This window comes from Megascapheus bottae, chromosome 17 (assembly GCF_031878675.1).
Source record: "Megascapheus bottae isolate mThoBot1 chromosome 17, mThoBot2.hap1, whole genome shotgun sequence".
Taxonomy (NCBI): Eukaryota; Metazoa; Chordata; class Mammalia; order Rodentia; family Geomyidae; genus Megascapheus; species Megascapheus bottae.
The window spans coordinates 2,252,319-2,267,319 of record NC_143525.1 but is presented as its reverse complement, the minus strand read 5'-3'; the positions used below and the strand labels follow the sequence as shown (position 1 = coordinate 2,267,319).

At 44.9% G+C, this 15,001-nt stretch overlaps 2 protein-coding genes and 1 long non-coding RNA gene across 4 annotated transcripts in view; 2 read left to right on the top strand and 1 right to left on the bottom strand.

The window, feature by feature from the left end:
• LOC150050778 (uncharacterized) overlaps positions 1-15,001 on the bottom strand; it is a 72,562-nt gene that overhangs the window by 2,107 nt on the left and 55,454 nt on the right. The window contains exon 1 of one of the 2 annotated variants that reach the window (XR_016538262.1): positions 169-547. The exons of the other annotated variant lie outside the window; for it this stretch is intronic. This is a non-coding gene — a long non-coding RNA (uncharacterized LOC150050778). Of the gene's footprint in view, positions 1-168; positions 548-15,001 lie in introns of those variants that run through there. 2 annotated transcript variants of the gene reach the window in all.
• The window catches only part of LOC150050782 (leucine-rich repeat-containing protein 37A2-like), a 106,867-nt gene that overhangs the window by 78,825 nt on the left and 13,041 nt on the right, over positions 1-15,001 (top strand). The window contains 3 exon segments of the mRNA XM_090349364.1: positions 10,943-11,014; positions 12,222-12,293; positions 14,403-14,474. The gene's annotated coding sequence lies outside the window, so the exon portion shown is untranslated.
• LOC150050783 (uncharacterized) lies at positions 4,927-10,531 on the top strand. Its single transcript, XM_090351448.1, has one exon. It carries the CDS (start codon positions 5,450-5,452, stop codon positions 9,932-9,934), a length of 4,485 nt encoding a protein of 1,494 aa, XP_090207574.1. The 5' UTR covers positions 4,927-5,449; the 3' UTR covers positions 9,935-10,531.

Here is a 15,001-nt window from a genome sequence, read left to right as displayed (position 1 = left end):
GGGAAAGGCCCACCAGGGCTCTGGCAGTCAAATCCACTAAGGCATTGGCCTCTGACATGGGACCAGGCAAGCCAGTATGTGCCTGAATATGACCAATGAAAAAAGGATTTTTCCTTTGTAAAATTAAACTCTGAAGTTGGGATAATATATTTGAAACTGTACTGCTACCTTTTATGGAGGCGGCGACTTCCAGGGATGCCACTGCATTAACTACATATTGTGAATCAGAATACAGGTTAAAAGGCTCAGGAAATTTCCCGAATACTTCTAAAACTGTTAGACATTCAACTACTTGTGGAGTTTCTTGTGGGGAGCCGGAGCAGCCGAGACGGCGCCTGTCCCCTGCCTCGCTCATTGTATACAAATTTCTTAGTTCCCCTTATCTGGTGTGTGAGTGCAGAGCCTTTGCTCGCTCCGCTGAGTCTGCGCGTATGACGTCAGAGGCCTGACCAATCCTGAGTTTTGTTCTGCCATAGTGTATCCTAGCAACACAGCAGCCAATGGAAAAAGTTCCGCGTTCTTTGATTGTTTATAAGCAGCTGCATTTCCCTGCCCCGCGCTCCTCTGCTCAGCTCTCCCTTTAACCAAGTGGCTCTTCATTAAAAGCGTGATACAGGAAGGATCCTCGGGTGGTGTCCGTTCTTCCCTGCTGGTCAGGGGTGCCGGGCGCCGCAACTGGTGCCGGAAACCCGGGACCTGCGGAGGGGCCGAAGAGGATCCAGAACTTGACACGTGAAGAGGACTCCTTCTAGGTATGTTGTTCTGAGAAGTTCCTGTCTGGGTGCTTGTTATCCTTCTTCCTCTGTGGTTTGTGTTAACTCGGTCTTTAAACATCAGTATGGGTAACTCTTCAGGAAGTGTGTGCCGTATAAGGGACTTCTGTGCCCCCTTACAAGCCCTTCTTAAACAGCGTGGGCTGAGAATTTCCCGCGGCACAATACATAGAGTGTTAACAGAGATTGAGATACACGCCCCATGGTTTGCGGAGTCTGGAGATCTCTCACTGGCCTGTTGGGATATATTAGGCCAGGACCTGGATAGAGCTCTAGAAAAGGGAGGGGTCTCCCGCGCCACGTTGCCCATATGGAGAATGGTGCGCGCTTGTTTGGAGGAGGGCAGAAATACTGAGATTATTAAAGAAGGGAGGAAGGTATTAATTAAGCACCAGGATAGTCTCTCGGAGTCATCGTACAAGGAAGGAGGGACCACCAAGAGTGGGGTAAAATGTAAGAGAAAACAAAAGAATGGAATTGAGGGACTGCAGCCCTCACAAAGTACAGTGCAGGAGGAGGAGAGAAGAGAAAAGAAAAAACAGGAGGGACCAAGGAGCTCCCTCTATCAGGATGCAGGAGAGTCAGATCAAAGCACAGATAATGAGGGGGATGGGCTCCCGGAGGAGCTAAGTTCAAATGAAGAGGAGGAGCTAGAGAAACAGGCTGCCGCGTATGAGGCTGACAGATACAGCCCCAGGGGAGGATTTGGTGCAGACAATGGCCAGGCTCGACCTGCCCCCTCTGCCCCGCCTCCCTACATCCCAAAGAAGGGAAGTTCCTTTATCAAAGCCCGTACCTGGTCTCGGTTGGCCTCTGCTTTTCCTGTTTTTGAAAATCCCATTACGGGACAGAGAGTTCTGGAGCCAGTCTCTTATATTTTGTTGGGCGAGTTCTTGACGTTTAGTAAGTTGTCTAAACTTCTTGCAAAGGCAGGCTTAAACTTGGCACCAGAAAAGGTGCAATTTTCAGAAAAGGTTCAGTTTTTAGGTTCCATAATTTCTCCCATAGCTGTGACACCCCAAAAGGTCGTCTTGAAAACAAATCATTTGCATACCCTTCATGATTTTCAAAAATTAATGGGGGACGTAAATTGGGTCCGAAATTTTCTTAATGTCCCTCGCTCTGAATTGTTGCCCCTCTTTTCCTTATTGGAGGGAGATCCGGATGTTACTTCACCTAGAAAATTGACTGTTCAGGCTAAGAGTTCCATTCAGCGTCTTGAACAGGCCATAGAAAATGCACAACTCTTGCGTGTAAATCCATCAGCGCCAATCTTATTGTGCATATTTAAAACAAAAAATTATCCTACAGGAGTATTATGGCAAGAAGGCCCATTGTTATGGTTGCATGGAAATTCTTATGGCTTAAAAACTATTCAGTATTTTCCAGAATTAGTTGCTTTGTTAAATTTCCTGACAAATTAATTATTCCTTATACCCGGCAACAAGTACAAATATTGGCTGCCTCTGTTGACCGGTGGGCAGTTTTGGTGTGCTCCTTTCCAAATATAATTGACAATCATTATCCCAAACATCCACTGCTGAATTTTGTGCGTGAAGATTGGGTGTATTTCCCCAAAGTTACGAAAAAACTGCCTCTGAGTAATGCCCTAATTATATTTACAGATGGGTCAAAAACAGGCCGAGGTGCCTATGTAGTTCAAGGAAAAGAGCCAGTAACTTTAAATTTTCAACCAGAAACTCCACAAGTAGTTGAATGTCTAACAGTTTTAGAAGTATTCGGGAAATTTCCTGAGCCTTTTAACCTATATTCTGATTCACAATATGTAGTTAATGCAGTGGCATCCCTGGAAGTCGCAGCCTCCATAAAAGGTAGCAGTACAGTTTCAAATATATTATCCCAACTTCAGAGTTTAATTTTACAAAGGAAAAATCCTTTTTTCATTGGTCATATTCGGGCACATACTGGCTTGCCTGGTCCCATGTCAGAGGCCAATGCCTTAGTGGATTTGACTGCCAGAGCCCTGGTGGGCCTTTCCCATAATTCTGTTCAATTAGCACGAGATTTTCATCAACTTTATCATGTTTCTGCAAAAACCCTTCGTTATAAGTTTTCCATTTCACGCCAACAGGCTAGAGAGATTGTTAAAGCTTGTCAATCCTGTGTAGTATATCATCCCTCTTTCATAATTGGAGTTAATCCTAGAGGCCTTTGCTCTAATGCCTTATGGCAAATGGATGTTACTCATGTGCCTGAATTTGGCAGGACAAAATATGTTCATGTTTCAGTGGACACTTTCTCTGGCATATTGCATGCCACAGCCCTTACAGGGGAAAGGGTGTCCCATGTCAAAGTTCATTGCTTGGAAGCCTGGGCAGCATGGGGAAAACCATTAAAATTGAAAACAGATAATGGCCCTGCTTATGCCTCTGCCGGATTTCGCTCCTTTTGCACTCAAATGCAGGTAGTTCATTCTACTGGCCTCCCTTACAATCCCCAGGGTCAGGGAATTGTGGAACGCGCCAATAGAAATACACCCAATCTTCACGCACAAAATTCAGCAGTGGATGTTTGGGATAATGATTGTCAATTATATTTGGAAAGGAGCACACCAAAACTGCCCACCAGTCAACAGAGGCAGCCAATATTTGTACTTGTTGCCGGGTATAAGGAATAATTAATTTGTCAGGAAATTTTGCAAAGTGAGTCAAACACGCCTTGCAACCTGTAAGAGCTAACAAAGCAACTAATTCTGGAAAATACTGAATAGTTTTTAAGCCATAAGAATTTCCATGCAACCATAACAATGGGCCTTCTTGCCATAATACTCCTGTAGGATAATTCTTTGTTTTAAAAATGCACAATAAGATTGGCGCTGATGGATTTACACGCAAAAGTTGTGCATTTTCTATGGCCTGTTCAAGACGCTGAATGGAACTCTTAGCCTGAACAGTCAATTTTCTAGGTGAGGTAACATCCGGGTCTCCCTCCAATAAGGAAAAGAGGGGCAACAATTCAGAGCGAGGGACATTAAGAAAATTTCGGACCCAATTTACGTCCCCCATTAATTTTTGAAAATCATGAAGGGTATGCAAATGCTTTGTCTTTAATACCACCTTTTGAGGTGTAACAACTGTGGGAGAAATTATGGAACCTAAAAACTGAACCTTTTCTGAAAATTGCACCTTTTCTGGTGCCAAGTTTAAGCCTGCCTTTGCAAGGAGTTTAGATAATTTACTAAACGTCAGGAACTCGCCCAACAAAATCAGTAAAAGGTTCGACAGGCTTCTGGATGATTTTTGTAAGGCCACCTCGAAGCTCTCCCTTGTTAGAGAGGGACTTCCAAGCCCTATAAAATATATCATTAACCTGGCGATACACTTCCATGGGATAGTTCATTTGATCTGCCACATAAAGGCCTTGTCCAAAGAGCATGTCCGCCGTCCATTCAGGATGGCCATTAGCAACATTTTGGCCATGCCGGGCCACAGCCAAATCCGCTGCTGAGGCACTAAATGCCAGGAATTGGCCATGCGTTAGGCAAGAGCGTCCAATTTCGTACCAGTCTGTGGGAGTCATGGCCATGGCTTTAAGCCTACGCACTAGTGCAGTACTGTTGAGCGGAGGCCATAAGATCTTTTAAAGTTTTCAGCGGAGACCAGGTACAAGCACTGATAAGGGAGTTCCCTGTCTTAGGGATGCAGGGGGGCGGGGCAGAAGGGGTAGGTCGGGAAACGCCCTGGCCATTGTCTGCACCAAATCCTCCCCTGGGGCCGTATCTATCAGCCTCATACCTGGCAGCTTGCTCCTCTAATTCTCCCTCTTCATTTGAACTTAGCTCCTCCGGGGGCCCTTCCCCCTCATTTTCTGTGCTTTGATCTGACTCTCCTGCATCCTGATCATGTAAAGTCAGGGCAGAGAACTGGTTATCATCCTGAAATTCCTTCAAGGACGGGTAGAGGGAGCTCCTTGGTCCCTCCTGTTTTTTCTTCTCTCCTCTCTCCTCCTCCTGCACTGTACTTTGTGAGGGCTGCAGTCCCTCAATCCTTTTCTTTTGTTTTCTCTTATATTTTACCCCACTCTTGGTGGTCTCTCCTTCCCTGTACGATGACTCCGAGAGACTATCCTGGTGCTTAATTAAGCACCCAGACAGGAATCTCCCAGAACAACATACCTAGAAAGAGTCCTCTTCACGTGTCAAGTTCTGGATCCTCTTCGGCCCCTCCGCAGGTCCCGGGTCTCGGCACCAGTTGCGGCGCCCGGCACCCCTGACCAGCAGGGAAGAACGGGACCTCAGGAGCCCACTCCTAGGATGCTCACATTGCGCAGGACAGATGCTGCTGCACAGCAACCTCCTGGGTCAGGTCAGTTTCCTGCTTCTCGTCAGGATCTGCCAGAGGAGTTGAGTCTGCAGGACAGACTCCCAGGGACGGTGCCAGAGCCAGGTGAGGACCACAAGCAGGCCATGCCTCGTCCACTCCAAAGGGACACACAGCACATTGCTCTAGCTGAGGCTTCAGAACAGCCATCACTGCAAATGCATGTTCCACCTCTGTACACTCCGAGTGCACAAGAAAAACCATTTGTTCTTTCACCCCAGACCCGGAAAAAGGATCTAGTCAGGAGGTGGCTACTTAGGCAGAGACGGCAAGTACATGAGCTTCTGGTAGGAACTGAAAACCAGTTTGCAGAATCCCAGTAGATCCAGTATAAATATGGATTATGGTGACAGCATGCCTCAGAAAGCACAAGAGAAGGCAGATGAACTTCCAGAACCGCTCGAACAAGGTGAATCTTCTCAGTTCCAGCTGCACACCCATACTCAAAACCCGGGGACTCCTGAGAAGCTCCAGTCCCTTGTGGCTCAAGAACAACTGCGTGTTAACGAAGAGGTTATTATGAAATCGGTGCATGAGGATGGACGGGTTCCATTTCCAAGCAGCAATAAAACTCAGCATTCAACCTCACCAAATGTCACACTTCAGCCTGCAGATGTGCAGATTACCTTCACCACTCCACGTCAGCAACAGACCCCAGCCCAGCCTCCAGGGAGACCTCAGCAGGAAGAACTGTCAACTACCCAGCAAGAGGTGCCAGGTCAGCCTTCAGAGCTCCCAGCATTTGGAGAACTTTTGGAAAGCCACCTGGAAGCCCCAGCTCAGCCTGAAAAGCCTTTGGAGGAAGTCACACCTCCAGTTGAGCATGAGGCTCCCGTTCAAGCTCCTGAGTCCCCCGTGGAGGGCATAGATGCAAGTCGACCAAACCACCAGCTGACAGTTCACTCTCCAGGAGAGGCCCAAGCTCACCATGCCAATGTCTCCTATGTTACAGATAAGCCCCCAGATGTGACAATTACCTTCACTTCAGTGCCTAACCAGGAGACTGAGTTGTCTCTGGCCCCCAGTGAGGCTCTAGCTGGTCCTGCAGGTTATGGAGAAGAGGTAGAACCCTCTTTCAGTGAGCAAGAGCAAGCATCTCAGCCTTCTGAGTCTCTTGGGGAGAATCAGCCTTCTGGAATGCAGCCTGCAGCCCCACCTCAGGCTTCAGAGCATGATGGGGAGTTTGAATCTTCTCTAACTCAGCAGGAACAACCAGCTCAGTCTTCTGAGCAGCATGAATGGACAGTTTCACCTTCAGGTCTGAATGAATCTCAGTATTCAAACTTGGGTGTGACTGGTAAACCTCCAGATGTGGTGATTACCATAACACCACAGCGGATGGTTGAGTGGGGGAGTTCTCCAAACCCCAATGAGGCCCAAGCTTATCCCTCTGTGCCAGTGAATAATATGGGATTTTCTGTAACCCAGCAGGAACACCCAACTCTGCCACCAGAGCCTTCAGAAGTAGTTGTACCTGTATCATTTCAAGAAGAGACTGTACCTCCAGTTGCACAGGAGAAGCCCTCTGTCCAACTGGAAGCCACAGCAGAGAATACACAGACCTCTGATGAGGTTAAACCTCCATCCCAGCCTGCAGAGTTAGAGGTGCCACCTCAGCCTCCAGAGTTTCCTAATGAAATTATAGGTCAATCTCCACATAATCAAGAACAAGTTCTACCTACATTACAGAATGACACTGTTAAGCCTCAGGAGATGAATGATTTTGAACTTAAAAATTCAAATGAACAGGGGGTTGCTGATCAGTCCTCAGTGATCTCTGAACAGTCTGGTGGTTTGAAAGACCAGAATGAGGTTACAGGTCTTCCAGAAAGACCACCTGCATTGCATCAACAATCTCCAGTCTATCAAGGAATGTTGCCACAGCCTGAAGAGCTGCCTGAGAAACCTTCTCCAATGCAGCAAGAGATCACAACTCTGCTCCCCAAACCCCCTGAGAATGCTGAACCTCCATCAAGCCAGCAAGGACTTCCAATTCAGTCAACAGCGTCCAGTATGGACTCAAATCCTCCTTCACATTCAGAAAGCTGGGGATTTTCAACTCCAGATCTGGAAATGATGTTCAAAGGTTCTAATGAACTAATGTCACCTAAAACCACAGTGAAACATGTGGACCTGGAGTTGACCATAACTCCACAGACTACAGTTGCTAACTTTTCTCCAACTCAGTCTGGTTTCCCTTCCCAGCCTCCTAAAGTCCCTGAAAATGTTGACCCTCCTTCACTCCAGCAAGAGACTGCAACTCACACTCCAGATTTCCACAAGCAGGAAAATACCTCTGCAACTTTTCCAGTGGCTCCATCTCAGCCTGCCCAACTCCCTGAGAAGGTGGAACCCTCTCCAGTGCTGCAGCCAGCTTTACCTCAGCCTTTAGAGACTCCAGTAGACGTAGAACTCTCTTCAACTCAAGATGCAGGTCCAGCTCAGCTTCCATTGCCACCTCATGAGACAGCAGCACCTCCAGTGAATTATGAGATGACAGTTCCCACACCAGATCCAGATTCAGCTCAGAGCCCAGTATTACCCAGTGTCACATCTCAACCTTTGGACGTGGAACTCACAATTATTCCAGAACTCTCTGCTACAGCTAAACTTGTTAAAAACTTGAAAAAGCGCTCTCGGGTAACAATTCAACCTGTGGACATCCAACTGACAGTAACTGTACAAGCTATTGTAGAAGATGAACTTTCACCAACAGTAGATGAGACCCCAAGTCAGTCTACAAAGCCCCCTACGAAGGTTGTATCACAACCAGAAGAATATCAGGGGCTGACAGTTCTCATAACAGATGAGAATGAAACTCAGCATTCTGCATTGCCCAATGTGACATTCCAACAATTTGATGTGGAAGTTACAGTAACTCCAAACCCTGCCACAGAGTATGAACATTTTTCATCTGTGAAGGAGACAACAAGTCCTTCTGCAGAACACCCCGAGGTAACCCTTCTACACACAGAGATGATTCAGTCTCAGCATCCAAATCTGACTGAAGTCACAGTTCAACCTTTTGATGTGGAAATTACCTTAACCCCAGAATTTAATATGGAGGTTGGACTTTCTCCAACCATACAGGAGACCTTAACTGACCATTCAACACCACCCACGAAGTTTACATCCCCAGCCCCATTTTCCATCACAGCTCCTGCTCCAACCCAGAGTCCAGTGACACACAAGGTCACATTTGAACCAGTGGACCTACTGCTTTCCGTAATTTCAGAACCCACTTCTGAGGCTGAATATTCTCCATCCCTGTCGGAGACTACAGCTCCTCCTCAAATGACATTTCCACTTCACATCCAGGATGGAAATCTAACTTCACAACCTACAACAAAGATCAAACTTCCTTCAACTATGCAGAAGGTCCCAACTGAGCCTTTGCAGGAAACCTCAAGTGAGGCTCTGCAGGAGACCACTACACAGCCCTGGCAGGAGATTTCAACTCAATCTCTGCTGGAGACTCCAACTCAGCATGTGCAAGAGATCCCAACCCAGACTACTGAGAAGCTTCTGTCTCACCATCTGCAGGAGACCACAACTCACCATCCACAGGCAACTCTAACTCACCATCCACTGGAGATTTCAACTCACCATCCGCAGGGGACCCCAACTCACCATCCACATGGGACCCCAACTCACCATCCACTGGAGACTATAACTCAGTATCTGCAGGAGACTTCAACTCACCATCCACTGGAGATTTCAACTCACCATCCGCAGGGGACCCCAACTCACCATCCACAGGCGACCCCAACTCACCATCTCTATGAGATTTCAACTCAATATCTGCAGGAGACCCCAACTCAGAATTTGCAGGAGACTTTAACACACCATCCACAGGCGACCCCAACTCACCATCCACAGGGGACCCCAACTCACCATCCACAGGGGACCCCAACTCACCATCCACAGTGGACCCCAACTCAATATCTGCAGGAGACTTCAACTCTATTTTCACAGGAGATTCCCACTCCACCTCTACAGGAGTCCCTAACACTACCTCTGCAGGAGATTCCAGCACAGTCTTTGCAGGCCACTGTAGAACAATCCCTGCAGGGGACTCCAGCACAGCCTGGGCAAAAGACTCCAACTCAGAACCTGCAGGAAAACAAAACTCAGCTTCTACAGGAGACCCCAACTCAGCATCTGCAGGAAACCAAAACAAAGCTTCCACAAGATACCACAACTCAGCATCAGCAGGAGACACTGGCCCAGCCTATATGGAAGGCTGTAACTCAGCCTAAACAGAAGGCCCCAACTATGGCTCAGCCAAAGACTCCAACTCCGGCTAGGCAGAGGACCTCAACTCAGCCTCACTGGAAGAATGTAACTCATCCTACAACATCAGGACGTCAGCCAATGTCATCATCTACAAAGGCTGCACATGGTACTACCCTGAAGAATGCTACAACTCTTCCTCCAAAGCAAAGGCCGGTGACACTTCCACATCCACACCAGATTCAGACTCAGCATCCAACCCTGACTCAAGTCACAGCTAAAACTTTGAGTCTGCAACAACGTACTACAACTCATTTTTCAACATCCACCACAGAAAATGCTTTAGCGGTGCACACTGAACACAATGCTCTTCCAAGCACCAACTTATGTTCACTCTGTAACTGCCAAGACCAGACACTGTCCTGTGTGGATCTCAGCCCAGGGCAGAAGCTCCGCCACGTTCCCGTGCCAGATATTGACCCCAAGAAGCAACTTTTCACTGTCTTGCAAGTATCACTTACCTCCTTTGTGCTGGGCATTCTGCCTGACATTCTTGTCTCAAGATCTTCCTCTTCTCTCCAAACGTGATTGAGTGATGTTTACCTCTGTTTTCTTCTTTTATGTTTGGTCAGTCCTAGGGCTTTGATCTCAGGGCCTGGCACTGTTCCTGAGCTCTTCTGCTCAAGACTACTGCTTTAAAACTTTCAGTCACAGTGTTCCACTTTTCTAGTGATTAATGGAGATAAGAAGGTCATGGGCTTTTCTGCCTGGGCTGGCTTTGAACTGCAGTCCTCAGATCTCAGCTTCCTGAGTAGGTAGGATTACAGGCCTGAGCCACGCTGTGCCCTGTTGGCTTTTACTTTACACTTCTCAACTTTCCTTGTCCTCCTCTTTGTATTGTATTCATTCTCCAGACTTTTATTTGAGGTTGCCCTTTGTCTTTTTCCAAGAAGATACTGATTCAAAGAAATTCACATGCACATAGAAAATCATAGCATGCTCTAAAAGGAAGAACAGAGAAGAAGCAGGTACACACAAAATTTTTTTTTCAACCAATATTTTTATCTTTTCCTTTCCTTTCCTTCCTCCTCCTCTTCTTCTTCCTCCTCCTCATGCTGCTGCTCCTCCTCCTCCTCCTCTCCTCCTCCTCCTCTTCGTCCTCCTCTTCCTCCTCCTCCTCCTCCTCCTCCTCCTCCTCCTCCTCCTTCTTCCTCTCTTTCTTGTTGACAAACATATCGCTGAGCTATTTCACTCAATGCTAGTTGCACTCCAGTACTTGGAGCCATTGTGCCATTTCCAGGTTTTCTTGGTGGTTATTTGGAATTGAGTCTCACAGTTTCTTGCCTAGGCTAGCTTACAAGGTGATCATGAGATCTCAGCGTCTTGAGTGGCTAGGATTACAGGTATAAGCCACTGGTGACTGGTCACTCTGTTTCTTTATTATTGTATAAACTGTGAGGAAACTCGGGGCTTCATAATATAGAAAATGTGGGGTCTTTCTTCTGCATTTAATCACGCCTTCTGAGTTAGCAATGACTCTCTCATTCTGATCTTTCTATTCCTGCTTATTTATGGATATAAATTATTTCTCAATAGAATTTTCCAAGGAAATGATATTTCTTATATTGAAGAAAATATATGGAGATTGTACCGTTGGACTGGGAAACTGTGAGTATATTCTCTCCAAATATAAATAAAACACTGTACTGTTGAGCCCCTGTTGGTCTAGAATTATTTTTTTGTAGGTCATCTGCCTGGGCCATGTCCCTGAGCTCTTTAGCTCAAAGCTATTGCCCTACAACTGGGCCTGGGCAATGTCCCTGAGCTCTTCTGCTCAAGGCTACTGCTCTACTCCTTGAGCCTCAGCCTATCTTTGTTTTTTCTAGTGACTAATTAGAGATAAGAGTCTCACGGACTTTAGTACCTGGGCTGGCTTTGACTCATGATCCTCAGATCTCAGCCTCCTGAGTAGCTAGGCTTACAGGTGTGAGGCACTGTGCTTAGCTTTGGTCCCAAATTTTGAAGAGAATTCCTCTGAGAGAACCTCCACACCCTGATCAACCTCTACTGACTGAAATTCTGTAATTGTTTGAAACATTAAGCTTTATGGGTACTCAGGGTATTATTAAGTGGCAGAGTACTTGTCTCACATGCATGATGAAGCCTTATTTTCTATCATGCAAAATAAATTTCATGGACCCTCTTTGAATTAAGTATATGGCAAGTTGAAGTTATTATCTATTGTACAAGTGAGGCATGCTTATTTTCATCATATATGCAAATGAAATAACATAGTAAAAAGTATACCTGAAATGATTATAGTAGATCTATTTTCCCAGGCAGTTTTATACCATTTTGTTCTATATATATGTATATATATATTACTTTTGCATATAGTAGAATAGGTTTGTGGTATCATTTTCTTACTGCCTGTTTACTTCTTATAGAAATGGTAACATCGTGCATCTTGCATATATCATGCTATCTGCTTTGAATGTTAACATTCCTGTACATATATAAAAGATTATCCTATTCCTTTCATCTTCTGCATGATATTTCATAGTGTGGATGTCTCATGCTTGATTTAGTACCTCCCATAGTATTTATAGACCATGCCCAGTTGCATGTTGACCTGCATTTATAGACCTGCAGTTGCAGATTGTTGCAGTCATGGCTACTGAACATTCACATACATACTACTTTGTGAACCATCATTCTGTGGACATGAAATGGTAATTGTCCTCAAGAAAGTTGTGCCACAATATACTCTAGGCAACAGAAAATGCCAGCCTTCTTTTTTCCATACTTTCTCTATTCAATATAGTCCCCAATGCTGGATGAATTTAGATCCAGAAATGACCTTTTTATCTTCCAGAATTCTCAGCGAAAATCGCCTCACTGAATTACATAAGGATACATTTGAAGGCCTCCTATCCCTTGAATATTTGTAAGTTAGTAAGTTTATCACATCATTAATATTTGTGACTAATTATGTATAAAATACATATTCAAATTAATTACTGAAATCTCTGTGAGTTGTGGAAGTAATTCTGTCTGTCTCATCTCTAATAAATACTTACTATTCATTATGAGTTTAACTATACAGACACCACATAGATGGGGGAAAAGTGTCCTGAGAAAAATGGTAATAAGACCTCGGCAATGGCTCAGCAATTGCTGATACTCATAAGAGAATGGTCTAGAAATACACAGACTGCCAGGCACAGGTGGCTCATGCCTGTACTCCCAGCTAATCAGGAGGCTGAGCTATGAGGATCTTGATTCAAAGCCAGCTGGCACAAGAAATTCCATGAGACTATTATCTCCAATTAACCACTAGAAAACTGGAAGCGGTCCTGTGGCTCAGTGGTAAGGCACTAGCCTTGTGAAAGCTCAAATACAGTGCTCAGGCTCTGAGTTCAAGCCCCAGGACTGGCCAAAAAAATAGAAGAGAGTATCAAGAGATTTAGATAACACACAAAAAAATTATTTGCATTATCAACCCTTCTATGTTCTAAGGTGATGTTTTTGGTTTGTTTTTGCCAGTCCTAGGGTTTAAAGTCCGGGACTAGGCTCTGCGTATCCCTGATCTTCGTTTTCTCTAGACTAGCACTCTACTAAATTGAGGCACAGCACTACTTCTAGGTTTGTCTGTTTATGTGGTACTGAGGGATCTGACCTATGGCTTTCTGAATGCTAAGCAAGCACTCTAACACTAAGCCACCTTCCCAGCCTGATGGACAGTTTTTGTTGTTGGTAGTTTGTTTGTTTTTAGTCAGACATGGCTTGAACTCAGGGCCTGAGCACTGTCCTTGGTCTTTTTCAAGCCTAGAGCTCTGCCACTGGAGCCCCAGCACCACTTCTGGCTTTTTCTATGGATGTGGTACTAAGGAATCGAACCCAGGACTTCATGAATGCTAGGCAAGCACGCTACCATTAAGCCAAACTCTCAGCCCCCTGATGGCAAGTTTTATATTGACTTTTTGAGGCCTTTCTGCCCCACACCTTTCAAACATGGTTTAGAAGAAAACTTCCGTGAATTCATCCCTCTGGCTTTCCTACCCTGAAATGCATTACAAGATATTTATATCACACTAGCATGTATATCGTCATCATTCACGAATGAAAAGGAGATGAAATTGACTGTGCCTAGATTGGCACACAAAGATGAGTAAATCAGGGACCTACCTTTAAGAATTCACAGGCTTCATTGCTCAAACCACAGTGCATGCAGCAGAGGGCAAAAAAAGGTGTACTTCCAGCAAATAGCTGAAAGTGGGGTATGGTTCAAGTGGTAGAACACCAGATTCTGAGTGAATAAGCCAAGCAACAGTCCAACGCTCTGAGTTTAAGCCCCAGGATAGGCCTATATGTTATACATAGAACAGGAATGCAATGAATATGTTACATGTCATATATATATAATATGTACAAAATATAGGACTTGCTGGGTGGAGTGGCTCATGCCTGTAATCCTAGCTACTCAGGATTTATGATCTGAGGGACAAGGTTCAAACCACCTGTGCACAAAAGGACCTGAGATTCTTATCTCCAATTAACCTCCAGAAAATGCGAAGTAAGGCTTGGCTCGCAGGTAGGGGAGTAGCCTTGAGCTGAAATGCTCAGGAACAATGCCCAGGCCCAGGGGTAGGGTGGTAGCCTTGAGCTGATAGAGCTCAAGAGTTCAGGCTCAGAGTCCAAGCCCCATGACCCACAAAAAACAATATCTAGGACTTTACAGTATAATTATATACAGAACTCAAACCTTTGGACTTATAGAATCAAGTCTGATGAGAATATAAAATATTACCTAATTGTACTTCTGCTCTCTTGAAAGATTATCCAAAATTTTCAGAATCTAAAGTTATGTATTTCATTGATGGTAATCAATCCTTCAGGTGTGCTCAGATGTAAGGAAGTTCAAATCCAAATCCAAAGGTTTGTTGTTTAAAACTGTTGCATATTCAATATTTTCTGTCCTAAAGTTTACTACTTATTCACCCTCATTGGTATCTAATAGTTTTGAGTGCACTATTTTCCTCTGTCTTTTTTCTAGAGATTTGTCCTGCAATAAAATACAGTCAATTGAAAGACGCACATTTGAACCATTGCCTTTTCTGAAGTTTGTGTAAGTTGCAAATAGAACTTTATAATATCACATATATCATCTTATTTTGCAGCAGGATTAAAATGTTGCTAGCGAAAAGTCACTATACATATATATGTGTGTGTGTGTGTGTATGCATGTGTGTTTGTGTGTGTGTGTGTGTGTGTATGTGAAATTGTTTTAGACCAGCAAAGTTGAATGTAAGAACCATTACAAGTCAGACAAGAATCATTGCAATGGTTCTCAGCGAGTGGACTGCACCCACAAGACATTTGGCAACTGTGGATATGTTACAGATATCTAGTGGACACACATGTCTACAGGGATACAGGTGTCCTACTTGCATGTACAGGACAAGGCCCAAGGAATTGTACAGCCCATTATGTGATGGGAAAACCTGTTCTCCGTAAGTGAAAATCACTTGATACTGAATGTGTAAATATGGAGGCATAAATAACCAGCCAGTGTTGTCCATAGGAAGATTTCTTTAAAGCATGGGGAAGTAACAGAATCATGTTTCATTGTCTGTAAATTAGAATCACTGTGAA